This window comes from Lolium rigidum, chromosome 6, assembly GCF_022539505.1.
Source record: "Lolium rigidum isolate FL_2022 chromosome 6, APGP_CSIRO_Lrig_0.1, whole genome shotgun sequence".
Taxonomy (NCBI): Eukaryota; Viridiplantae; Streptophyta; class Magnoliopsida; order Poales; family Poaceae; genus Lolium; species Lolium rigidum.
This window is the reverse complement of record NC_061513.1, coordinates 158,080,757-158,108,556: the sequence shown is the minus strand read 5'-3', so window position 1 is coordinate 158,108,556 and position 27,800 is coordinate 158,080,757. Positions and strand designations below refer to the sequence as shown.

The following is a 27,800-nucleotide window of genomic DNA, read 5'->3' as shown; positions in this document are numbered from 1 at the left end:
ACCCTAAAACCCTTAAACCCTAAAACCCTAAACCCTAGAGAAAATGATAAATGTGGCTTAAATGTGGCATACAAATTCAAATTGTTCAACACAAAGGCATCCCCAATACAAAGGGAACCCCAATACAAATTGTTCAACACAAAGGGATCCCCAATACAAAGGGAACCCCAATACAAATTGTTCATACAAATTCAAATTATTCAACACAAAGGCATCCCCAATACAAAGGGAACCCCAATACAAATTGTTCAACACAAAGGGATCCCCAATACAAAGGGAACCCCAATACAAATTGTTCATACAAATTCAAATTAGTTGTTCAGAATAAAATCTTTCTCTTGCTCCTGGTGTGACTCGCTGGGGCCACCACCTTACTCCGGGTAACCCTACCAGGGATATTACCGGTGTCTACCTTCCTTTTGCCCTCTTTCTTGTTCTTCTTCTTCTGCGAAGCTTGTGCTTTTTCTTCTGCCATCAGCTCTTCGAAGTGAGCACTAGTCTGGGCCATACCACTTTCGAAGCAATCTCGATTATACTGTTCCCTCTCCTCTGGACTCATCGGTTGAAGCAGCTCTACATCCATCTGTTCCCTCTGCTCTCGATCCATCGGTTCAAGCAGCTCTACATCCATCTGTTCCCTCTGCTCTCGATCCATCGGTTCAAGCAGCTCTACATCCATCTGTTCCCTCTGCTCTCGATCCATCGGTTTAAGCAGCTCTACATCCATCTGTTCCCTCTGCTCTCGATCCATCGGTTCAATCTCCTCATGTTCAATTGCTCGCTTCAATCTCCTCTTGCATTTGTCTGCTTCAATCTCCTCATGTTGAACTGCTCGCTTCAATCTCAAGTTGAATTGCTGCTTCATTCTCCTCTCGCATTTGCTTGCTCCCGCCTGATCTTCCATTCCAAAAGCTGGGTCAACTCCATTTTTACAAAGCCTAGCAATGTGTCCAGGGATTCCACAACGTTTGCACTTACGTTTTCGAATCGGTGCACCACCCTCTCGCACTAGCTCGATCCTATTCTTCCTCGGCCTACCTGCCGGTCTAGTCAATACTCGGAGAGTACAGTTTGAAGCCTGGATCGACTTTCATCCATTGGTCTTTTCCCAACAAGGTAGGAACATTCATAGCATATGCAGCCCTAAATTTGGCAACAGAGAAATACTCTGACACATACTGATCAACTTCACCATCTTCACCCCCTATAACACTCATGAAAAACAATGCGTGTATGCAGGGTATCCCACGGATCTGCCATCCCCTACAATGGCATGTCCTATCAACCAAACTCACTGGATACCTCCACTGCCTGTTTTTACTGTCAGTGTAGGTTACCTCAGCCTCCATTCCTTTTCTGACGCATTGCATCCTCAATTGTTTTGCCCTGTCATGCAAAGACTTAATCAAAGATGGGAGCATGAGATGGCCAGCATATTTTGTGGATGCAATTCTTTGACGCAGATCGATCTTTATCATGATCATCTCGCCTAATCTTATCAAATATTTGCCACAACATAAGCCCTTTCAATGACTTGACCTTTGAATTGAAACTCTCCGCAAGGTTACTTGTTACATAGTCTACCTTGCAAATTTCATTGAATTGGCTTCTTGACCACACCCTACCATGATGTTCATCCAAGTACTCCTTCACCCCGGGTTTTTGTTTATACAACACATCCAAATGAAACAGATGCTTCCTAGAGCTGCATGTGTATGAAGCTGGCCATAGGTTGTCAGTAAAACTTTACCCTTGAATTTCTTTGTAAAATTCTGTACCAAGTATCGCATACATTCCCTATGCTCCACTCCAGGGAATACTGCTTCTACCACACTCTCCAAACCTTTGCAAGCGTCTGTGTGGATAACAAGTCTTGGTGGATGACCTATAAGGTCGCGCAAATTCTGCAGAAACCAAGTCCAACTTTCCTCTGACTCAACCTCCAAAACTCCATAAGCAACAGGGAACATCCAATTATGTCCATCAACTGCAGTAGCAGCAACTAGCTGTCCTTTAAACCTGCCATGAAGAGTTGTTGCATCCACGGCCAAATAAGGCCTCGCAACCGTCCAAAAGCCTTTCCAAGCAAGCTTTGAAACAAACAAAAGCCCTTCTAAAACATTCCTTGTGCATTACCTTCCCGCTTTTCAATTTGTAGGGAACTCGTATGCTTGTCTATCGCTACAACACTGCCTGGACTAGCCATCTCCACTTCAGCTTTGAAAGTGTAAAGCAACTGAAAGCTTTCATTCCATGGACCATTGATCTTGTCAAGAGCCATTTCCTTTGCATAGAACATCCTCATGTAAGGTACTTTCATTTTAAACTTCTCAACCACCTTTTCTCGGAGTGCCTGTTGGACCAAGTGAAGGAGTTTCTCTCAGCCAATCTAGGATTATATCTCGCCAACCACCTAGTCTTCGCTAGCTTTGTTTTCAGCTCTGGCTCTCCCCCTAGAGGTGGACACCTATGGACCTCCTTATTCTTCTTTATCTGAAACATAATGATAAGGGATGTCAGTAATAGAAAACAAATTTTATACCGTGATCTAAAATACACAACTGGTTGGCGTAGTACCTGAACCAAGCTGCTTCTGCGCATTGTGGATGCATGCAGCTTCCACCTACACCTCTTGTATGGGCATTTAACTGTGAACCTACCTGGCTCACTTTCAATAACCTCATAATTATTCTTAGAGAGAATGCAATATGTAGTAATTGCATTACGGCAGTCCATCATCGTTTGAAACACGGTGCCTTCTGCAAGCCGAGGATCCTCCCTGTTCCACTCAATTGTTGGCAAGTCATCACCTTCGTAATCGGCTAAAACGAGGCTGTCATTGTTCTCATTCCTCTCTTCATCATCAGTGTCATCAAATCTGGCACCAAAAGAAATATCTTCCATGTACTATTGATCCTCCATTGCCTGCTTACTGCATCGATCTACCAATTCAGGAAACATCAACTCATCCTCATCATCTTGAGGAGTCTGATCCTCAATGTCTGCATCGTCCTCCACATCGACCGTACGAATGATCTGGCTACCACTAGCATTGGGGATAGATGGTGCTGCTGTGGACCTACAAGGAGCGCCACGGCGCACACTATTAGCAGAGGCAGCAGCAGTAGAGAGACATGATGCCCGACCACCTGATGATGCCCCGACACCGGATGATGCCCGGCCCCTGTCCACATGGATACGAATTTTACCGAACCGGCAAGAAGCATTCAAAGCAAAAAGAATTCCCAGATCATCTTCGGAAATTAATGGAACAAATCTTCCCTCCGGGCTGTTGAAATATTCGAAATGAACTGCATCGAAAGAGCTCCAGGTGTACTTATCGTAGATGTTAGCTTTGAAATCCCTCAACGAGATGGTGGTTGCAACCACCGCAGGGAAGTAAAACCCATTCTTATAGCGTTTAGAATCACGCGTAAAGCTAGAATCCAGCCTAACCACCAGCCGAAAAGCCGCTGGATCCATCCTATTCGAAAAGCAACGCAGTTAGTTGAGCAACAACGATTGGCGCTCAAAAACTGCCTACTGTTAATTGACATAGGCAGACGATGCTTACCCGGATGGAATCCATGCGTTAGATCCCTCCGATTCCCAATCTTCTCCACGGGCTGACGGGAATAGGCGGCACACCGGACGGAAATACAAAGAGGACAGGGGTAGATCCGGATCCGGTGGAGGCGGAGCCCTCTCCGCCTCCCGGGGGTGGTGGTGGGGGCGGGGCCGGCTCGGCGGCGGACGACGCCATAAGGTAGGTGGGCGGGACGGCGTGGCGGTGGAGGGCGGTGTGTGAGCTCCTCCGGTCTCGGGCGGAGGGGAAAGCTTTGGGTCGGCTCTTCCAGGTCAACGGTCAACACATTTCGAAAGCAACGGTCAAGTCAAAACCACCGCGGCTCCCTAGCCGTCACCGGTAACGGAAGGCCTCCGACCGGACGGCAACCCTCCCGTCCGAGCCTCTGCGAGGGGTTTCAAACTAGAGGGAGGGGAAAACTGAGGAAAAGTTAAGAGGCTGGGGAAAACTGAGTACAACTAACGAACCAGGGGCACGAGAACAAAAAACCCTAGAAAAAATGTAGTCTCGTTCCTCTCTACACCCAAGCATGATTTTGTTCTTTCCATTGAAGGTCCACTCGAGCTCGATATTATCGATATTTTGTTTGGAATATTAGGCACATATTATAAGATATCGGCTATAAAGAAAGGGTCACCGCCTTGATTTCAAGTATATCCCGCATCAACATGAGAGGAGGCAGCCATGTCATATGGTCCGCTGCATTGGCTTAGCTCGAGAACCTTCTCCAACGACAACTAGGATGAGGACTGGTGCGGAGGGAAGGAGAGGAGTCAGGACCAGTATAATTTTATCTAAGTTTAAATGTATCTAGACAATCTTGGGGTCCAGCCCTACTGGTCCTCCCCTATCTCCGCCAGTATATGGTCGGCTGCATTGGCTTAGCTCAATAGCCTTCTCCAACGACAACTAGGGTTTTGAGGAGTTAGGACCCAGTATAATTTGTTTCCTTTTTAAAATTTACATATACTTCCTCGGTTTCATAAAAAAATCTTAATTTTATCTAAGTTTAGATGTATTTTGGACAATTAAGTGAAGACATGCTTCGAGGGAGGGAGTACAATACTGGGTTGTGTGCACGTTTGATTTTGTGGATTCTTTTTGAAGAAATGGAAATACCGCGATGTGACAAGACTTCCAGTGGGCCCGTCCACGACACGAGTCCTCCGCCCCAGTCAGTTGAGTTCCCCGTGTGCGTGTCTGCCTACTTCCATGCGCTGCGCTCACATGGAGCCTCGCGCACCAACACCAGCCACCTCTGCCTCGCCATTCGCAAGCCTGTAGCGCAGCAACCACAACGCGGCAGCTGCACCACCTGAGCCACCCACGCCGATCGCCGAAACCTCGGCGTGCTCCAAGCATGAGGTTCCCCAGCGCGGCTGGCGGCGGGAGCGGGGACGCGGGGTTCGTGCGGGCGGACCAGATCGACCTCAAGAGCCTCGACGAGCAGCTAGAGCGCCACCTCAGCCGCCAGGAGCGAGGAGGGGCGGCCTCTTCCCAGCCCGGGAGCCGCCGCGGCGAGTCCCCGAGGCTGGGGGAGCCGTTTCCGCCGCCGCCGCCTCCGCAGCCGCAGCAGCAGCAGCGGCGGCGCCGGGAGGACTGGGAGGTTGACCCCGCCACGCTCGTCATCAAAGGTGTCATCGCCCGCGGCACCTTCGGCACCGTCCACCGCGGCGTCTACGACGGCCAGGACGTCGCCGGTACCGTGCCACCTCTACTTCACATTCACTACTGCTCTGAAATTTACGCGTACAGTGCCTCCCAGTTCCAGTGCCCGTAACCTGCTCGATGAAATTGCATTTCTGTTCAGTGTTCCGAGCGCTACACACTTCTTGGTTCCGACCAATTATTTCCTTTGCGAGTTCTTGGGAAACGTAGCTTCTTTATTTACTTCTATCTATGAGTGTTCGATCCTCTGATCCTAGGATGCAACGGTGACTAGGATGCATGAGCTGATCGATCGATGGCAATGCCATTTACTTTTCCGTCCTCTTTTCCCCGGTCAAGTCACCAGTGCGTCTCCTTGTCAGCAAATTGCTAAAGTTGGCACCTCTGCTTTCCTCGATTCCGCGGTGCATTCCGTGACTGCCGGTAGATAAGCCCGCCTTTTCTCTGTAACGCTCCCTCCTCATGTGATCCGAACCAACCAACTTTAAAGTTTTATTAGCAGGCGTGATGCATGTGTTCATCTTATGATGAGCCCCTGGAAGTTGGAGGTAACAAATCAAAGCAGTTGGTCTTTTGGACTAAAAAGGTTGCAACTTGCAAAGGCCCTAGTACTTTTCAGGGGACAAATGTGATGGAGAAGCATCTCAGCCAGGCTTGGATTTCCAAAAATGTCCGGAATTTTTCTCCTAAATTACATATACATGAGAAGCTTGGCATTGTCTCACCAGGCGTAATCACATGACATGCAGGACGATTCAAAATCGACATGCTTGTCTTTGTCTGTCCACAACTTTGTCACATGTTCCACTGTCTCACCAGGAGATTTAATTTATTCTGTTGAAAAAAGAAAATCCCCGTTCAGTTCCATACAATGGAATTGGAACACCATACCGGATGTGTCAAAGCATTTTCTTACTATGGGTTTCTTTTATTTTTGCAATGAAATCAGTGAACAATGGTTTGTCAGTTATCACATTCCACTCCCAGACATTTGAATCTGGCTTTGTATTTCATTTGCATGTTAAGCACTTATTTGGAGTGAGTCTCTTTCATCCGGTTTTCCACGCCACACATAAAGCTGTAACTGGTATCCATATACACCTCAAAGAATTGCTGTTCGACATGCAGTGGCTAATATGCTCTCAAGAGACAAGAGTGCTAAATGTATTTTGTTCATGAATAATTTGTCACCTTTGGTCCTTAGTAAGTGCTAACCTACTATTTGAGATTTGGATTTACTACCAATATAGTAGCATGGACTGCCTACTATTTTCGATGTGCCAAACTACTAATATAGTAGCATGAATTTATTACTAATACAGTAGCATGGACTGCCTACTATTTTGATGTGCCAAACTAAATTTACTTTCATTTTGAAAATAATTTTTTTATTTGTCCAGTGAAATTGCTTGACTGGGGCGAGGATGGTCATAGATCAGAGCAAGAAATTACTGCACTAAGATCAGCATTCGCACAAGAGGTTGCTGTCTGGCATAAACTTGATCACCCAAATGTTACTAAGGTAGGCTTTGGCTGAAGAGGTCCATTTCCTGCCTTTTCAAATTTCATAGGTAAATTTTGCTGATAATATACATACCAAATCAGTTTGTATTCATGTCCATTTCATAAAACACTGAGTACAAGGTTGACATGCTGAAATTGTTCTCCAATATCATTATAGTCCATTATAACCACATGGGAAAGCTTGTTTCTAACATGAGATATGTACAAACTACAACATTAGAATTGTGTGGGCAATTATCCCCTTGGTGTCACTTTTATTTTATGGCTAGATATCTGCCATCATATTGATAAGTAGTTGAGTATAGCTATCTATCTATATGTTCTTAATTGTCATATAAGTTAATTCAAGGCATGCCATGTTATTTTATAAAACTCTACAGGATTTTCTCTTTTGGATAAATGACTTATTGAGGTTATATGACCCCCCGGCAGAGAACATTAGAACATGGCAAATTTGTTTTTGGTAATATGAGTTGATGTGATCCTTTTTGGTGTAGCATATGCTACAATAGAATATGGTAAAACAAATCTATCAAACAATTTATTGGAGGCCCTAATTTTGTAAACTATCCAACTCATTGTGGTTTATAATCGCTGGGACAATAAATCTCCGACACGGACACGGCCTCTCTGCCCTGCATCCGTATCGGATACGGTATCCGACACGGACACGGCCTCTCTGCCCCGTATCCGTGTCGGATACTGTATTTTTTTTCATATCCTTTGCGAATGTAGATTTATTCTCTGGCTGTCCTAATATAATTTTGAACTTCATCTGGCAGTTTATTGGGGCTATAATGGGTGCCAGAGATCTAAATGTACAGACAGAACATGGGCATCTTGGCATGCCGAGCAACATTTGCTGCGTCGTTGTTGAGTACCTTGCTGGTGGTGCACTGAAAAATTTCCTGATAAAGAATAGGAGAAGAAAGCTAGCCTTTAAAGTTGTTGTCCAGTTAGCTCTTGACCTTGCCAGGGGGTAAGTAATAGTTAGATTACTTTGGGTCTTTTTCTTCTAGCTTTTTCTATGTTGTCCCTTGAGTTTCGGAAAATCTCACTGCTATCTTTGCATTTAAATAGATTAAGTTATCTTCACTCAGAGAAGATAGTGCATCGTGACGTCAAGACTGAAAATATGCTTCTTGACAAAACAAGAACTGTGAAAATCGCTGATTTTGGTGTTGCTCGAGTTGAGGCTTCAAATCCTAGTGATATGACGGGTGAAACAGGCACACTTGGTTACATGGCACCTGAGGTATGTTTGATCTTTAACCATTGTTTTTCACTTGTGTGTGATTACAAGAAGGACACACGCACGCCAACCATCAAACATGCACACACCAGCACTAGAAAACCTCCTAAGTACAAGCCTAAAATTGCCATTCTAGGGATAAACCACAAAGTTCATACCAAAGTGCACCGTGTGAACTTAAAGGCGAGCACCAGCATTTGAACCCATGGGCAGAGTGGTGAACCAGAACTTCATTATTTCATCAATAAGTCAATAACTGGTTCTCTAACTGTAAGCATTAGATTTTTTTAGTGAAGTAAAACCCAGAAGCACCGAATATAAAAAAAGGAGACACATATCTTGAAGTTGATGTGTTGTGTTCCTTGTTTTTAGCGATTGAGGGTGTGTGCTTCTGGTACTATCCTCATTTGCTTATACATAATGACATCAATGTACAGGTCCTCAATGGCCATCCTTACAACAGGAAATGCGATGTTTATAGCTATGGGATCTGTTTATGGGAGATATACTGCTGCGACATGCCATATCCTGATCTCAGCTTCTCAGAAGTAACTTCTGCTGTTGTCCGACAGGTAAAAAGATGGGTTCATGTCCTGTTTCCTGTTCGTGTTGCTGGGCACTTGTTTCTCTGAACCACCGAAAACATAAAAAAGAATATATCTTTGTTGTACAGAACCTGAGGCCTGAGATACCGCGGTGCTGCCCAAGCGCTTTGGCAAACGTGATGAAGCGCTGCTGGGATGCAAACCCCGACAAGCGGCCTGAGATGGCCGAGGTGGTGTCCATGATAGAGGCAATTGACACGTCCAAGGGTGGCGGCATGATCCCAGTAGACCACTCCCAGGGATGCTTCACCTGCTTCCGTCAGTACCGAGGACCCTGACGATTTGGTCTGACTGTGGCACTGTTACCTGAACCTGATTGATGATCGATGTCGCTACATCTCAATGTAATTCTAATCACACCCGTTAATGGCTAATTGAGATACTTCTCTGGTGTAAATGCCCGCTCCATCTCGTCCTTGCATGTTTGACATACCCTAGGATGAAGCTCCGAGTTTAGCATGAGGTCCACTGTACTATTGCAGTTTACAGTCTCATGGTCTGAAGTGGGCCCCATGTACCATTGCAGTTTATATAGTACTAATATCTTTGCAGAATGTGAATAAAGAATATGATTCCCGTTTAAGGATGCGAGATCATTTTTTTCTTCAGTTCTGTAGAACTGTTGTGAAAATTCTTCCTTGCAACCGAGGAAAATGTCTGGATGCAGGAGATTTGTTTGCTGATTTTTGGTGTTGCTCGAGTGAAGGCTTCAAACCCTAGTGATATGATGGGCGAAACAGGCATACTTGGTTACATGGCACCTGAGGTATGTTTGATCTTTAACCATCTAGAGATAATTATCGTAGTTCTCTATCATTTACCATTTACTGCTAAGGACTCTAATCAGACCAAATTTTGAAATCAGATGCATAGTAATGCAAGTAAACATTGTTTGGGGAGTTCAAATTGCAAGATTGCTTCCTTCCATATCATGTATTTTTGGATTTTTTTTTTTTTTTTGAAGTTGCTCCTACTTGCGCCATTGCTTCATAGCCTCATTGATTCTTGTCTGCACGGTAGCATGTTGTTATAAAAGCGACAAGTAAATAACGAAGAACGAAACAAGAACACACGCATGGTAACACAAGATTTTAACGTGGAAAACCCTCTCCAACAAAAAGAGGTAAAAACCACGGGCGCCAGCCAGAAAACTTCACTATTTTGGAGAGTGTTTACAAACGCCGTGGGATATCTTATAATCTGATAAACCCTAGCCGGCGGCAGGTATTTATAAACGGTGGCATCGATCCATTCGTCAGAAGTTAGCCTACCGGCGATGAGCCTCGCTCCGGCTCGTCAGAAGTTAGCCTCCCTTTAGAATAAATTTAGATCACAATACAACACATGTCATGTTGTTCATTATCCAGTTCTATGCAGTAGATTATTGGGTTGTGTGTGATTACAAGATGCACGCACTCACGCGCAAAACCCTCACACCTTCGCTAGAACACCGGCAGTTTGGGGATAAACCATAAATCTCACGAAGTTTCTACCACTAAAACTTCATCATATCACCAAGAGGTTGTACTCTAACTAAGCAATAGATTTTGGTAGTGAAATAAGTCGAGAATAATTATTTCCACACGCCCAGGATGCAGCACATCATGAGATACATAGATTATTATACATCTAGTTAGAATCTACCAGCTTAAACCCATACACGATTGAAAACATCAAACTAACTGAAAGGCACGCCATTACCGAGAGGACGAGAGAGCTAACTGCAAACCCAAACCACACACATTCTCTGCTTAATCAGTTACCTTAGCTCGCAAGCTAGTTCACCACACGGCAGTTGCGGCGGACCTCGCCGGCGGCGCGGCCTCCGCTCGGCGCCAGCCTCCCCATTCTCAGCATGGAAGCCGCGAAGTCGTCGAAGAAGAGCGACGCGTCGAACGCGTAGTCGGCAACGAGCGCCGCGATGTCCTCTCCGCCGGCGGGCGAGGCCAGCGCCTGGTCGGACGGCAGCAGGCCCTCGCCGGAGAGCAGGTTGATGTAGTACTGGTTGTCGAAGGTGGCCGGCGTGGCCAGGTCCAGGTGCGCCAGCGCCGACCCCGCCGACCCCGCGCACAGCTGCTGCAGCGACTGCAGGAACCCCATGTCCTTGGCCGACCCGGCCGAGACGCCGACGCCGGCGATGCGCGCGCTGAACGTCGTGCACCGAGCCTTCCCGATGGTGTGCGCGCCTATATATGTTTGTTTGCGTCATGCGCGCATGATTAGCGTACGTATATATTGCGTGCGTGTTAGTTGTGCGTTGGGATAGAGAGACTGGAGATGCCAACTGATTACCGGAGAGGGCGACCATGTCTTTGGCGGAGAGGCCAACGTCGGTGAACTTCTGCACGAGCGTGGCGACGCCGGAGGTCGGTGCAGGGAGGTTACTGTTGGCCGCCTGGAGGCTCGCGGTGCGGCTGTCCTTCCGGCCGAGCTCCACCTGCCAGTTCGGCCCACCAGACTGCATCGGCGGCGATCGATGAGTCACACGCTTAAACCTTTGCATGAAATGTGATATGCGATCGGTGAGCAAACTTACGGCCACGACGGAGTCGCGCGCGGCGATGGCGAGGACGTCGGCGCAGGAGACGGTCTCTGGGCACAGCTGCTCGAGCTCGGCCTTGATGGCGTCGATCACCTCGAACCCCCTCAGCGAGTTGGCGTTCGGTCCTGCCGTCTTCTCTCCGATGAAGAAGGACGTGTCGTCCAGGAGCACGGAGCCGTCGCAACCCTGGCAGAAGAAAACAAGAAGCAACAAGCTCACGGTCAAAGTGCGCGCATGCGGCCAGCTTGCCTCGTTAGACTAAAGATCTTCTTTTGATGATCACTTACATTGACGAAGCAGTCGTGGAAGTGGAGGCGGAGGAGGGAGGCGGCCATGCGGGGGTCGGCGGCGACGGCGTTCTCGACGGCCGCGCGGACGATCTCCTCAGCGAGGGGGCAGTTAGACAGGTACGCGTCGCCACCGAGGGACACGCCAGCGCTGGCACCGGCTCCGCCGTATCCGATGCTCACGGAGGCGCCGGCGCCGCCGGTGACGCAGGACTTGTTGACGGGCGTGGCGTCGGCGGCAGCGGCAAGTGCCGAGAGCAGGAAGACAAGGGCCACCGTGGCGAGCTCCATGGCAGGCAGGACACGAAGGATGCTGCAGTTGGATGTGTCTCAGTGATGCTCCCAGTGTGTGACGCTACGTTGTGGTGATGGGGATTGAGATGCATGGTAGGTCACCTTTATATAGACAGAGCCAGCAAGATCGGCAGCAGGTAGATAGCAGGCCTTTTGCGGGACACGATTTTTCTAACGGAACCGGTAACTACCGGTGAAGCATCCGCGGTTCGCTCATCCCTCGTGATTCGAGGTTGAAAGCGTCGTATTTTCCTTTCTGGTTTCGTATTTCATGCTGCTTGTACCGAACAGTTCTGATATACGTAGAATACATGGCTGGCCCACTTGATACACTAAATATCAACGCGCAGACCATCCCCTGAATCTCTCTCTTCTCTCTCTCTCAATCTAGATCGAGAAAAAACTCCACTGCAGCTATGTGACGGCGGCCAGACCAGGAAGCTCGAGTTGGCGGCCCGCGGCCGAAACAGGAAGCTCGAGTTTGCGGGCCAAGACGGCGTTCAGAACCGCGGCAAGGCTGCGCCTAGAACGGCGGCGGCAATGCATGAGCGACGGCTCGAGCTTGTAGCGCAGAGCCTCCGCTTGCAAGAGGCCAAGAGCCGAGGCTGCGGAATTGCGGCCGCAACGACGGTGAGTCTACGGCGTCCCGCATGAGGATTAACAGGAGGAAGACAAAGCTGCGTCTGCCAATGTTTCTATGTGCAGCCTAGGTTTGGGATTCGGTTTCTAGATCTAGGGATTTTTTTTTATGGATTTTGATGTCGATTCAAATATAGGCAATGGTTTTGATGGATATGTAGATCTACTCTTTCGTTTGCTCTAAGATTTGAAACGAATTTGATTTCATTTGCAAAAAAGTACTAATTTGATTACTCTATTTCTCTATAAACTTGTGAAATATTTGTGGTGCACTGAAATGAATGTCAAATCAATTTGAAATGATATCGAAATTTGTGTACGATATGTGAAATACAAATGAAAAACTGTATGGAATGCTATGATCTATTGTGCCATGTTTCTTCTTTCATTCTCATGTGTGGCCAATCTAAAATAAATGTGAGAACTTTTTGATTTACAACTGATTTCTGCCTAAAAAATGTGAGCATAATTGGATAATATTTGGTCCTCGTAAATTAGATATATCATATACTTCTCAATAACAAAAATGGAATATGTGTCATATGGCATTCGTACCAACTAGGTACACTAACCATGCTTGCTTGTAACATATCTGGTTCGATTAGCTCACATATATATGTATGTTAGTTGTGTCATCCAGTATTTGGATCATAAAAAGGATGTCTCATATTCCCACGCGATATAAAAAATATGTTGATGTGATACTGGTATCCACAATCAAAACAAACATTGAGGATATTTTGATATTTTCTAAAATGGAACTGAAACTAATTTGACGATTTATCAATTGGAATGAAAAATAACACACAATAAATGGTAACATTATACCCAAATGGTACCGAATCCATACTTAGAATAATATATTTTATATTTTTTATTTGAATTCAGTTGGTCGTAAAAACATTTAAGATATTTTCATAAAAAATCTGAAACGGAATGAAACTATTTTGAAGAAAAATAACTAGAATATGTGCAAATCATATCTGTGTGAAAAAAATTGAAATATGTGTGAAAAAGGAACTGAACTTCTACAAGGTTTTCTTAAATTTCATACAAATCACGATTACTAATTTGTATCCAAAAACTGGGTCAGAGTTCACTCTCAGCTGGGATTATTAGGCAGGTGTGGTGGAGTCGGCTCAATCAACGCATGGAGCGGTGAGCTACACATCAGACATACCACGTGGGTGGGGTCCACCAAATAGTAGTAAATCAAGACACATGGTTTCAGGAGGAATACGAACCCAGTGTATGTCATTCTGCACGAATCACGAGATTTTTTTGTGGTCGATTTTTGTCCGGTAACTACCGGTTCCGCTAGAAATCACTTTCCGGCCTTTTGCGTGACTGTCCCGCCCTTGTGTTCGTCCATGGTGGTGTGGTGGTACTATGCACCATGATTGACGAGCTGGAGTTGGCAGAGCTTGGCTGCTTGGGAGTTGGGGAGAGAGCATGCATGTGTGCGCGCGCATGAAGCGGTCAAATCACGGGATTGAAAGCGAAGAAGCTCATCATGAGTTCATGACATTTGTGTTGGACACTGAGTTACCAGGGAAACCAGACGAGAGATAGACTGATCACTGATGTGTGCAGCAGCAGGGTGACCGACCGCCAACCGGGTCTCGCCCTTGCCGTTCAGCTTGCGCATGCACGCATTGCGCTGCTCCAGAGCGTACTGTACTGCCTAGTGTGCTGAGATGCAGGCTGACCAAAGAAAAGTTCGAGGCTAGCTGACTGAGATTGCCAACGAGTAGGTGTGTATACGCGTAGTCGGTGAAACCGTCCAACGGCCACGTATGCTTTGCTAGCTCGATCTTGCTAGTATTTTTTTTTCCCCAAGTAGGGAGCTCGATCTTGCTACTCCCTCCCGGCCTAGGTATTTGTTTGCAAGTTTAGACAAAATGTAGACTAAAATGTGTCTACGTTTATTGAACTTGCGACAAGTATTTAGAGCAGGAGAGGACTAGTATATTCTTTTGAAATAGGAGCTCAATCGAAAAAAAGATTTAAAATAGAGTTTCGACATTCCACGCTAAATTTTGCTCACTATGACGCTATTTACAAAATAGTATGTTATATCGCGCTGAAACATCATAGCGGTAGCTCACTGTTTTTTGCAACATACTGGTACAAGGGTTTGAGTTTTCCTCGTTAGGGAGAGAAGAAATTTCTTCTTGTTTGTTATATATATGGTGATGAACATCAATTAGTTTATTCTTGTTCAGAATTGGAAGATAATATCGGTAATACTGATAATTCTTAATAAATAATTTATACTATGCCGTTGTCTCGTGAAATATTGATGTTAGCTTTCTAAAAAATTGGAGAAATATTTTTTAATGTGATTATGTATGTATGAATATATCACTTTTGGACTGAAATCCTTTATTTTAGACTACATCTGGTGTTTTTTAAACGCTATTGGAAATATAGCACGATATAGCACGCACGAAATTTAGAGGATGCTACCCCTATTTCTTTTAGCACGCTATTTTAGAACTCAAAACTCCCATCTTTGAACGCGATAGAGGGAGGATGAAAAATCTGAATTACATCTACAACAACAACAATGTAGAGGCTCTGAGCATGCTTCGGATGATAAGATGCCCTTTTAATCACTGCGTGAACACATACATGGTTAGGGGATTGCTTCAAGATAACATCCACATATGTATCGAAGAGGAACAATGTTCATTCATGGTATTGGACATAACCAGCGATTTCAAGTGATTCACAACACATGGAGGAGATCCACTGAAAGAATATCCCGGTACTTCAAGAAAATCCTATATGCTATTGGAGAGCTCGGAGAACAGATGATCAAGCCACCATTATCTACTCAAACTGCAACAAAGATACAACAAATCTACCGATGGTTTTCACATTTCAAGGTGAACAACTCTATCTTGTAGTTCATGACATGATTGTATTGCACATAGGCCTAAAAATTTCTTGATGACATTGTTGCATTTCACTCGGACCTATTATAGATGACACTCATGTGACAGCTAGACTTCCTAGAATCAAATCTGATGCAAAGATGGGGGAGGGCGAAAGTACTACACCAGCCGAAATTTTCTTGTCATTGTTGATTTCAATATGAAATTTACATATGTATTAGCTGGATGGGAAGGATCAACCCATGATGCAAGCATTCTTTCTGGCGGATTGGCTTGACCCGATAGGCTCAAAATCTCGGAAGATAAGTTCTACCTCGGAGATGCTGGATATGCTTGTCGCATTGGTATTCTTCCACCCTTCAGGTTAACAAGGTACCATCTCAATGAGCTCGCTGCAAGGCACTATCCTAGGACCGCCAAACAATTTTTCAATCTCAAACACTCTAGCCTTAGAGTCACAATTGAGAGGGCATTCATTGCTTTGAATAATAGATTCTATATCTTGAATCAGAAGCCATTACATCATTTACCTACCCAAGTTAAGCTTGTTTTTCCATGTTTCTCCATAACTGGATCTTAAGCTTTGATCTTGATCATTTTTTCCCTGAAGAAGAGTGATGTGGTGCGTAGCGACATTAATATTGTATATGGTGTCCCTCTACATGATAATCATACTCGGAAGAATAAGAGGCAACAGTTGGCTGACCATATGTGGCCTAACAGAGGTCGGATCATGATCTGAATAGGAAGAAGAAGAAGTAAAGAAGTAAAGAACAAGATCATGATGTCGTATTTTTCTATGAACTACCCCTATTTGTATGTATAACCAATATTTGTAGTAGTAGGTAATATCGTGATAAACTAATATTTGCTAGTAGCTTAGGTAACACCACGACAAACGGTAGCTAGAGCTAAAATGATGTTACTTTGTTGTTGCTTGATAGTTTAATATGTTGTTATGTTGTCTACTAGTTTCATAGGATGCCTTTTAGCTCAGAGTGTGCGTGATAGGGTCACCACATGTGAAAAAAGTGGACCACATTATTGATCCCTATGCAACCAAAGAAGGGAAATTTACATCCTCCAACCAAACAAAGCACAAGAGAAACTTACCCTTTGGAACTCTGGGGGCCTCTTTGGTATCCTGAAAGCCCTTTGGCTCGTTTGGTTTCCTGGGATCCTTCGCGTTATTGCATTGCACGGCTCTTAAAGAAGCTACGAGCAATTGCCCGGGAGGAATGCTCAAATCGGTTGTTTCTACTGGGCGCATTCTTTTCACTCGTGTGCTCGATCGATGCAACCTTCACACGTGGAGCAGCTTTCGCTCACTCTCCCTTAACCTAATCCACACACCATCTCTTGAAATCAACACAACCGGATCAAAATAAGTTGTATATGAAAAATATGTGTGTCGATGATATGAATCAATTCCGATAATCAGTTTCAAGTTTCGTTAGTCGTAAATCGTAAATTTTGTGTATGAAGTTTTGAGCAAATTTAGTCAAAGTTGTCACATACGCTCAAACATTTGAAAATTCCTTTGAGGAGTAGGTTTACCTCACCATTCTGCATGACTCTCATGTTGAAATGTTTTTGTTTCGGTGGACATAGACGAATAGATAAATGATTCACTAGTATACTATGTATGTGTGAGTATATTTTGGAGTACTCTTTCTCAATTTCTCACTTGCCATTTTCATGGGCGGCGATGTGGTGATGATAGGTGAGAAGAGAGGTGTCAATCCATGGTGGTGGCCTCCCTAGCTCGTCATCGCTGGCGGCATGGCGTCAGTCTTCGTGGAGGGCGACATGGAGTCGGGCTTCGTGGTGCTTTGACCAGCGTGAATGGTGGTGTCAAGGTGATGTTTGTTTTCGTGGTCGGCGACATGGTGATGCTTGTGACCAGCGCGACCGGCGGTGTCATGGTGGTGTTCATGGTGATGCTTGTGACCGGCGTGACCAGCGGTGTCATGGTGGTGTTCGGCGACGTCGTCGGTGGCATGGTGATGCTTGTGACCGGCGTGACCGGCGGTGTCATGGTGGTGTTCGGCGACATCGTCAGCGACATGGTGATGCTTGTGACCGGTGCTGGCAGTTGACGTTGGGGAACCCCAAGAGGAAGGTGTGATGAGTACAGAAGCAAGTTTTCCCTCAGTAAGGAACCAAGGTTTAATCGGCCAGTAGGAGAAAGGCGTGACTTCTAAAGGTGTTGCTAGCTAACTAGTGGCAGGGCGCACTACCGGCGTCAGCAACAACATGTAACCTGCACACAACACAACCAAAATACTTTTCCCCAACTTACACTGAGGTTGTCAATCTCACCGATTTTGCTGAACACAAAGGATTAAATGTATCGAGTGGAAGGACATGTTTGCAGTAATTAAAGAGAACAGTGCTTGCAGTAAGTAAATAGAGCAGGATTGCAGTGGTTGAATTTATCAGTGTAAAGGAAAGGACCGGGGTCCACAGTTCACTAGAGGTGTCTCTCCATAAAGATAAATAACATGCTAGGTGAACAAATTACTGTGAGATTCGTTTGGGTATTACAACATAGTACATAGACTGTAATCCAACCGCGTCTATGACTAATAATCCACCTTCCGGTTATCGTTCGAACCCCCTTCCAGTATTGAGTTGCAAGCAACATATTATCTCATTAAGAAATGTGTGTAAAATAAACAATAGAATTACCCTTGGATAAAACATTGTTGTTTTCTCCCTAGTAGCAACAACACAGCTACAATCTTAGAAGTTATTGTCACTCTTCCAGAAAACTAGAGGCATGAACCTACTATCGAGCATAAATACTCCCTCTTGAAGTCACAAGCATCTACTTGGCCAGAGTATCTACTAGCAACGGAGAGCATGCAAGATCACAAATAACATATGACAAGAATATATAATCTATCTCAACATAGTATTCAATATTCATCGGATCCCAGCAAACACAACATGTAGCATTACATAAGGATGATCTTGATCATGTAGGGCAGCTCACAAGATCTAAACATGAGGTACAAATTGGAGAAGACAAGCATCTAGCTACTTCTATGGACCCATAGTCCAGGGATGAACTACTCACGCATCACTTCGGAGGTGGGCATGGCGATGTAGATGCCTCCGGCGATGATTTCCCCCTCCGGCAGGGTGCCGGGAAGAGGTTCAGAACCCTCTCGAGCTAGGGTCTGCAATGGCGGCTGCGACGGAACTTTTCGTGGATGGAGGCTCGGGACCTCAGGTTTTTCCCGAGATCGTGAATAAATAGGTGGAAGGGCGAGGTAGGTGGAGGCCAGGGGCCCACACCACCCCTAGGCGCGGGCCAGGGCCAGGCCGCGCCTAGGTGTGGTCTGGCCGCCCTGCTACCTTTCTCGACCCCCCTATGGACTCTGTCTTCGTTACGAAAAAATATTGACTTCGGCTTTTGTTTCGTGCAATTCCGAGAATATTTCCTATACAACTTTTCTGAAATACAAAACAGCAGAAAATAGGGAACTGACATTGTGGTATCTTGTTAATAGGTTATTGCCGGAAAATGTATAAAAGTGCAACGAAGTATGAGCAAATCATATACAAATTGGTGTAAAACAAGCATGGAGCATCAAAAATTATAGATATGTTTGGACGTATCAGCATCCCCAAGCTTAACTCCTTCTCGTCCTCGAGTAGGTAAGTGATAACAAAATAATTTTTGAGGTGACATGAAGCCAACACAATCTTGATCAAGCATTGTAAAGCATTGTAAGCTGGGATCATAGTACTATAAACATAGGCATGATAGATATAATTCTAACAATAGAACTTAGCAACTATGTTATAACGTGAAGAGTAACTCAAACAAAGGATCATGAATAATTGTGCATTGAAAACAACTGTTTGTTTATGAGTATAGAGAAAACATAGCAAAGTGGTACTCCCTCTCTCAGTTTATTAGGCATGCGCGTACCCCTAGGTCGTAAATTTGATCAAGTTAGCATTAGTTATATGTTATAAAATTATATCATTAGAAAGTTTAGATGTTTTATTTTCTAATGATATAATTTTTGCACTATATAATTTAAATTATATAGGTCAAATTGGCGACCTAGGGATACGGGGACGACTAGTAAAGTGAGACGGAGGGAGTACTCAACATGTTCTTTATAAAGTAGCAAAACATAAATGCTAGGACATCTTTAAAATTTAAAGGGTGACTAGATACAAGTAATTTAAGAACAAGCAATAGTCATAATCATGAATCAATCAATAATAATTTTGGGACTATGCACATTGCACTAGGGATGACAACTTTTCTCTCTTAATTGGTGCATAAAGTAGAAGATGAAGACTCAACATAAAAGAGAGAGGCTCTTTGCAGAGTAAGCAAGATTAACAAGTTATATAAACCTTACAAAAAGTATGGTACTCATTATTTGAGCTCTTATTACCTCTATCATAAGCATCTTGAATGATTAAAGTTAATGTGATGGTAAATATGAGCTATATGCTTAACAAATCACAAGTTTAAAATCTCATACCCCTTGAATACGAGTACCTAAACCTCATGCTACTCAATTTAGATCTCAAATAAGTTCTTGTCATTGTAAGTATACATGTATCATCGAGAACCATCAATGGGGTACCTCCTGCCCCATGATATAGGAGCATTCCCATACCAAAATAACAAGACAAACAGACAATGATCATCTCAGCAATTTTTTATTTACTATGAGTATAGCTTTTTATTAAAAATGCTTCATAGAATGCTCACTATGATTCGCTGTAAATTTTCACCATGAATGATGCATGGCTTAGATTAGCGGCCCAAGCATTTCTCTAACACATATACAAACTCCATGGACTTGCAAGTTTCCATTTTATTTCGCACCGCTAGGTATCCATAAACAAAAGAACATGACATCAACTAAATATGAATAAGTGCAATATTGAAAGCGTTCCCCATGAAAGCATGGTTGTGCTAACTCCCAAGTCGCAATTTGTAAACATATAAACTTCCTAAAATAGTCACAATGATCAAGTTTATTAAGTGCAAGAAAGTAAATATTCCATCAAGTTCGTGAGAGCTTTTACTGACTAATTTTCTCATGCGAAAATTTAATTTGGAAGATAAATAAAAACATGATGAACATACTTGGAATAGCAATAATGCTAGTAGGTAGATATGGTGGACATAATTGGCAACTTTGGTTATTAGTGGTAGGATGCACGAGTAGAGCTCATACTCAGTATTGACAGAGGCTAGCAAAAGATTGAGAGCGATCAACTAAGAGAGCAGTAATGACCATAATCATGCATAGCGACAAAACATTATCAATCAAAGCATAAAGTGATATTACAAGTCAAAAACTAAATGATCATAGAGGCTTTAGTTGACTGGTTGTAGTCATAACATGGTATAAGCATGTGCCGAGTCAACCCAATAAAGCATCAAAGGAGAATACCACAATATTATGCTTTTTATGATGGAAACAACACATGATTCTTTTAATAGCACATTATGCACTCTCAACTATTTGAGACAAGTTATGCTACAACAATAAATACTAAGTATATTACAAGAATAAACTCCAACATGACATGCCAAAGTCTATGCCACGGTCTAGATAAGCTTCCTTTTGCATCACTATAGACATGAAACATTTTACTTGTCTCCAACACCAATCAACTTATTTGAAATAACTCTCAGAGATGAAAAAAAATATGGAACCGAGAGATAATAATGCATATATAAAGAATACTAACGAGCTCTGAACAAAATTCAAGTGAAAGAACAAGAGCTAAACGCAGTACCAGCAAACTAGAACACTCACAGAACAATAACAGCGAAAACTAGAGCGTTCTATGCAATTAAAATAGAGCGTGTCTTTCTCAAAAGCAAATATGCTGGGATCCAACCATATGCTACAGAAAAAAAACTAAACTTAACTGAAAACAAAAATAAAATGCTCCAAGAACAACACATAGTGTATGAAGCAATAAAAATATAGCACATAGAAAGATAACCTATTACTTTGTTGATGAAGAGGGGATTGATAACCCACAAGTATAGGGGATCGCGGCAGTCTTCGAGGGAAGTAAAAACCAAATTTATTGATTCGACACAAGAGGAGGTAAAGAATACTTATAAGCCTTAACAACTGAGTTGTCAATTCAGCTGCACCTGGAAAAGCACTAGTAACAGGGGTGATGTGAAAGTAGCGATGATATGAGAGCAGTAGTAACGAGTAACACAGCAGCAGTAATAGTAACACAGGAGCAATGGCACCAGAAGATAGTTGATACTACTTCCAATGACATGTGGAACGAGTATATGATGATGAAAGATGGACCGGGGTTCCCAGCTATCTACACTAGTGGTAACTCTCCAATAACAAGTGTTGGGTGAACAAATTACAGTTGGGCAATTGATAGGATTGAAATAGCATTAAGACAGAATATTGATGGCGTGTAACTCACACGTTCGTTGGGAACCCCAAGAGGAAGGTATGATGCGCACAGCAGCAAGTTTTCCCTCAGAAAGAAACCAATGTTTATCGAACCAGGAGGAGCCAAGAAGCACGTTGAAGGTTGATGGCAGCGGGATGTAGTGCGGCGCAACACCGGAGATTCGGCGCCAACATGGAACCTCGCACAACACAACCAAAGTACTTTGCCCCAACGAAACGAGTGAGGTTGTCAATCTCATCGGCTTGCTGTAACAAAGGATTAACCGTATTGTGTGGAAGATGATTGTTTGCAAGAAAACGAGTAAAGAACAAGTATTGCAGCAGATTTGTATTTCAAGTATAAAAGAATGGACCGGGGTCCACAGTTCACTAGAGGTGTCTCTCCCATAAGATAAAAGCATGTTGGGTGAACAAATTACAGTCGGGCAATTGACAAATAGAGAGGGCATAACAATGCACATACATGTCATGATAAGTATAGTGAGATTTAATTGGGCATTACGACAAAGTACATAGACCGCCATCCAACTGCACCTATGCCTAAAAAGTCCACCTTCAGGTTATCATCCGAACCCCTTCCAGTATTAAGTTGCAAAGCAACAGACAATTGCATTAAGTATGGTGCGTAATGTAATCAACAACTACATCCTCGGACATAGCATCAATGTTTTATCCCTAGTGGCAACAAGCACATCCACAACCTTAGAACTTTCTCGTCATCGTCCCGAGATATCAATGGAGGCATGAACCCACTATCGAGCATAAATACTCCCTCTTGGAGTTAAGAGCAAAAACTTGGCCAGAGCCTCTACTAATAACGGAGAGCATGCAAGATCATAAACAACACATAGGTAATAACTTGATAATTAACATAACATGGTATTCTCTATCCATCGGATCCCGACAAACACAACATATAGCATTACGGATAGATGATCTTGATCATGTTAGGCAGCTCACAAGATCCAACAATGAAGCACAATGAGGAGAAGACAACCATCTAGCTACTGCTATGGACCCATAGTCCAGGGGTGAACTACTCACTCATCACTCCGGGAGGCGACCATGGCGGTGAAGAGTCCTCCGGGAGATGAATCCCCTCTCCGGCAGGGTGCCGGAGGAGATCTCCGAATCCCCCGAGATGGGATTGGCGGCGGCGGCGTCTCGGCAAGGTTTTCCGTATCGTGGCTCTCGGTGCCGGGGGTTTCGCGACGGAGGCTTTAAGTAGGCGGAAGGGCAACGCGGGGGCCACACGAGGGCCCCACACCACAGTCGGCGCGGCCAAGGCCCGGGCCGCGCCGCCCTAGTGTGGCGGGGCCTCGTGGCCCCACTTCGACTCCTCTTCGGTCTTCCGGAAGCTTCGTGGCAAAATAGGACCCCGGGCGTTGATTTCGTCCAATTCCGAGAATATTTCGTTACTAGGATTTCGAAACCAAAAACAGCAGAAAACAGAATCGGCGCTTCGGCATCTTGTTAATAGGATAGTTCCAGAAAATGCACGAATGTGACATAAAGTGTGCATAAAACATGTAGATATCATCAATAATGTGGCATGGAACATAAGAAATTATCGATACGTCGGAGACGTATCAGCATCCCCAAGCTTAGTTACGCTCGTCCCGAGCAGGTAAAACGATAACAAAGATAATTTCTGAAGTGACATGCCATCATAACCTTGATCATACTATTTGTAAACATATGTAATGAATGCAGCGATCAAAACAATGGTAATGACATGAGTAAACAAGTGAATCATAAAGCAAAGAGTTTTCATGAATAGTACTTCAAGACAAGCATCAATAAGTCTTCCATAAGAGTTATCTCATAAAGCAATAAATCAAAGTAAAGGTATTGAAGCAACACAAAGGAAGATTAAGTTTCAGCGGTTGCTTTCAACTTGTAACATGTATATCTCATGGATAATTGTCAACATAGAGTAATATAACAAGTGCAATATGCAAGTATGTAGGAATCAATGCACAGTTCACACAAGTGTTTGCTTCTTGAGGTGGAGAGAGATAGGTGAACTGACTCAACATAAAAGTAAAAGAAAGGTCCTTCAAAGGGGAAAGCATCGATTGCTATATTTGTGCTAGAGCTTTTATTTTGAAAACATGAAACAATTTTGTCAACGGTAGTAATAAAGCATATGAGTTATGTAAATTATATCCTACAAGTTGCAAGCCTCATGCATAGTATACTAATAGTGCCCGCACCTTGTCCTAATTAGCTTGGACTACCGGATCATCGCAATACATATGTTTTAACCAAGTGTCGCAATGGGGTACCTCCATGCCGCCTGTACAAAGGTCTAAGGAGAAAGCTCGCATTTTGGATTTCTCGCTTTTGATTATTCTCAACTTAGACATCCATACCGGGACAACATGGACAACAGATAATGGACTCCTCTTTAATGCATAAGCATGTGGCAACAATTATTATTCTCATATGAGATTGAGGATATATGTCCAAAACTGAAACTTCCACCATGAATCATGGCTTTAGTTAGCGGCCCAATGTTCTTCTCTAACAATGTGTATGCTCCAACCATTGAGGTGGTAGATCTCTCTTACTTCAGACAAGACGGACATGCATAGCAACTCACATGATATTCAACAAATAATAGTTGATGGCGTCCCCAGAAAACATGGTTATCGCACAACAAGCAACTTAATAAGAGATAAAGTGCATAAGTACATATTCAATACCACAATAGTTTTTAGGCTATTTGTCCCATGAGCTATATATTGCAGAGGTGAATGATGGAATTTTAAAGGTAGCACTCAAGCAATTTACTTTGGAATGGCGGAGAAATACCATGTAGTAGGTAGGTATGGTGGACACAAATGGCATAGTGGTTGGCTCAAGGATTTTGGATGCATGAGAAGTATTCCCTCTCGATACAAGGTTTAGGCTAGCAAGGTTATTTGAAACAAACAAAAGGATGAACGGTGCAGCAAAACTCACATAAAAGACATATTGTAAACATTATAAGACTCTACACCGTCTTCCTTGTTGTTCAAAACTCAATACTAGATATTATCTAGACTTTAGAGAAACCAAATATGCAAACCAAATTAGCAAGCTCTAAGTGTTTCTTCATTAATGGGTGCAAAGTATATGATGCAAGAGCTTAAACATGAGCACACCAATTGCCAAGTATCAAATTATCCAATACATTTTAGAATTACTACATGTAGCATTTTCCAATTCCAACCATATGACAATTTAACGAAGAAGAAACTTCGCCATGAATACTATGAGGAAAGCCTAAGGACATACTTGTCCATATGCTACAGCGGAGCGTGTCTCTCTCCCATACAGTGAATGCTAGGATCCATTTTATTCAAACAAAAACAAAAACAAAAACAAACCGACGCTCCAAGCAAAGTACATAAGATGTGACGGAATAAAAATATAGTTTCGGGGAGGAACCCGATAATGTTGTCGATGAAGAAGGGGATGCCTTGGGCATCCCCAAGCTTAGACGCTTGAGTCTTCTTAGAATATGCAGGGGTGAACCACCGGGGCATCCCCAAGCTTAGAGCTTTCACTCTCCTTGATCATATTGTATCATACTCCTCTCTTGATCCTTGAAAACTTCCTCCACACCAAACTCGAAACAACTCATTAGAGGGTTAGTGGACAATAAAAATTAACATGTTCAGAGGTGACACAATCATTCTTAACACTTCTGGACATTGCATAAAGCTACTGGACATTAATGGATCAAAGAAATTCATCCAACATAGCAAAAGAGGCAATGCGAAATAAAAGGCAGAATCTGTCAAAACAGAACAGTCCGTAAAGATGGATTTTATTGGGGCACCAGACTTGCTCAAATGAAAATACCCAAATTGAATGAAAGTTGCGTACATATCTGGGGATCACTCACGTAAATTGGCTTAATTTTCTGAGTTACCTACATAGAATTAGACCCAGATTCGTGACAGCAAAGAAATGTTTTTCTGCGCAGTAATCCAAATCTAGTATTCACTTTACTATCAAAGACTTTACTTGGCACAACAAAACTCAAAACTAAGATAAGGAGAGGTTGATACAGTAGTAAACAACTTCCAAAACTCAAATATAAAACAAAAATACTGTAGTAAAAACATGGGTTGTCTCCCATAAGCGCTTTTCTTTAACGCCTTTCAGCTAGGAGCAGAAAGTGTATATCAAGTGTTATCGAGAGATGGAGCATTGATATCATAAGCTCCCCCATCTGTAGTGGTACTAAGGGCTTTGTCAATTTTAGGCCTATAATAATATTTCTTTGGTTTAGGCACTTTAGAGACATACATAAACTTTTGCTCCTTTCCCACATAAGCTTTCTCTCTAAACTGTAAAGATGAAAAGGTTGAACCCAAGGTTCCCATAGCTTTTTCAAGTTCGCCAATCCTATTAATTTGATTATCATGGTCAACACAAGTTCCTAGGACACTAATTCTTTCATCAATTCCTCCTAAGGATTTATCAAGTTCATCGAGTTTTATCAAGTAACATCTCCAACTTAGTTTCAACACTCGGAAAATTTTTCTCTATGGTTTCCAATTTTTTCATAACATCCTCAAGGGAGGTTTTAATTTTAGTTTCATTAACAGGTGGTGTTCCAAATAAACTCTCAATAATGCAACTAGCTTCTAAAGCGGGAGCGCCTAGGAAGTTACCTCCCGCGAGACAATCAAGAACATATCTATTCCAGCTAGAGATACCAACATAAAAATTCCTGAGTAGGATAGTGGTGGAGTGTTTCTTAGTGCACCTATTATGGGCATCACTAATTCTATACCAAGCATCTTTTAAACATTCTCCCCCTTGTTGCTTAAATGAACGAACTTCAACTTCGGGATTACTCATTTTAACGATAGTAAATAAAACAAACTAGATAAAGTAAATGCAAGTAACTAATTTTTTTTGTGTTTTTGATATAGAGTGCAAGACAGTAAATAAAGTAAAGCTAGCAACTAATTTTTTTGTGTTTTGATATAATGCAGCAAACAAAGTAGTAAATAAAATAAAGCAAGACAAAAACAAAGTAAAGAGATTGGGAAGTGGAGACTCCCCTTGCAGCGTGTCTTGATCTCCCCGGCAACGGCGCCAGAAAAAGAGCTTGATGGCGTGTAACTCACACGTTCGTTGGGAACCCCAAGAGGAAGGTATGATGCGCACAGCAGCAAGTTTTTCCTCAGAAAGAAACCAAGGTTTATCGAACCAGGAGGAGCCAAGAAGCACGTTGAAGGTTGATGGCGGCGGGATGTAGTGCGGCGCAACACCGGAGATTCGGCGCCAACGTGGAACCTGCACAACACAACCAAAGTACTTTGCCCCAACGAAACGGTGAGGTTGTCAATCTCACCGGCTTGCTGTAACAAAGGATTAACCGTATTGTGTGGAAGATGATTGTTTGCAAGAAAACAGGTAAAGAACAAGTATTGCGGCAGATTTGTATTTCGAGTATAAAAGAATGGACCGGGGTCCACAGTTCACTAGAGGTGTCTCTCCCATAAGATAAAAGCATGTTGGGTGAACAAATTACGAGTCGGGCAATTGACAAATAGAGAGGGCATAACAATGCACATACATGTCATGATAAGTATAGTGAGATTTAATTGGGCATTACGACAAAGTACATAGACCGCCATCCAGTTTGCATCTATGCCTAAAAAGTCCACCTTCGAGGTTATCATCCGAACCCCTTCCGGTATTAAGTTGCAAAGCAACAGACAATTGCATTAAGTATGGTGCGTAATGTAATCAATAACTACATCCTCGGACATAGCATCAATGTTTTATCCCTAGTGGCAACAGCACATCCACAACCTTAGAACTTTCTGTCACTGTCCCAGATATCAATGGAGGCATGAACCCACTATCGAATTCCGAGAATATTGCCCGAACAGCCTTTCTGGAACCAAAAACAGCAGAAAACAGGAACTGACAATGTGGCATCTTGTTAATAGGTTAGTTCCGGAAAATGCATAAAAACATTATAAAGTGCAAGCAAAATATGTAAGTATTGTCATAAAACAAGCATGGAACATCAGAAATTATAGGTAC

General features: G+C 43.3%; 2 protein-coding genes across 2 annotated transcripts; one reads left to right on the top strand and one right to left on the bottom strand.

Annotated features, from left to right (window-relative positions):
• The first annotated feature begins 4,946 nt into the window (after positions 1 to 4,946).
• LOC124661150 (serine/threonine-protein kinase STY13-like) lies at positions 4,947 to 9,032 on the top strand. The gene is made up of 6 exons (XM_047199008.1): positions 4,947 to 5,286; positions 6,655 to 6,776; positions 7,561 to 7,757; positions 7,859 to 8,033; positions 8,468 to 8,602; positions 8,704 to 9,032. Exons 1-6 carry the CDS (start codon positions 4,947 to 4,949, stop codon positions 8,911 to 8,913), a joined length of 1,179 nt encoding a protein of 392 aa, XP_047054964.1. The 3' UTR covers positions 8,914 to 9,032.
• Positions 9,033 to 10,411: 1,379 nt separating this feature from the next.
• LOC124663455 (peroxidase 40-like) lies at positions 10,412 to 11,755 on the bottom strand. Its single transcript, XM_047201154.1, has 4 exons — positions 11,465 to 11,755; positions 11,172 to 11,363; positions 10,928 to 11,093; positions 10,412 to 10,821 (listed from the first exon to the last, which is right to left on the bottom strand). Exons 1-4 carry the CDS (start codon positions 11,753 to 11,755, stop codon positions 10,412 to 10,414), a joined length of 1,059 nt encoding a protein of 352 aa, XP_047057110.1.
• Between the last annotated feature and the right edge of the window lie 16,045 nt (positions 11,756 to 27,800).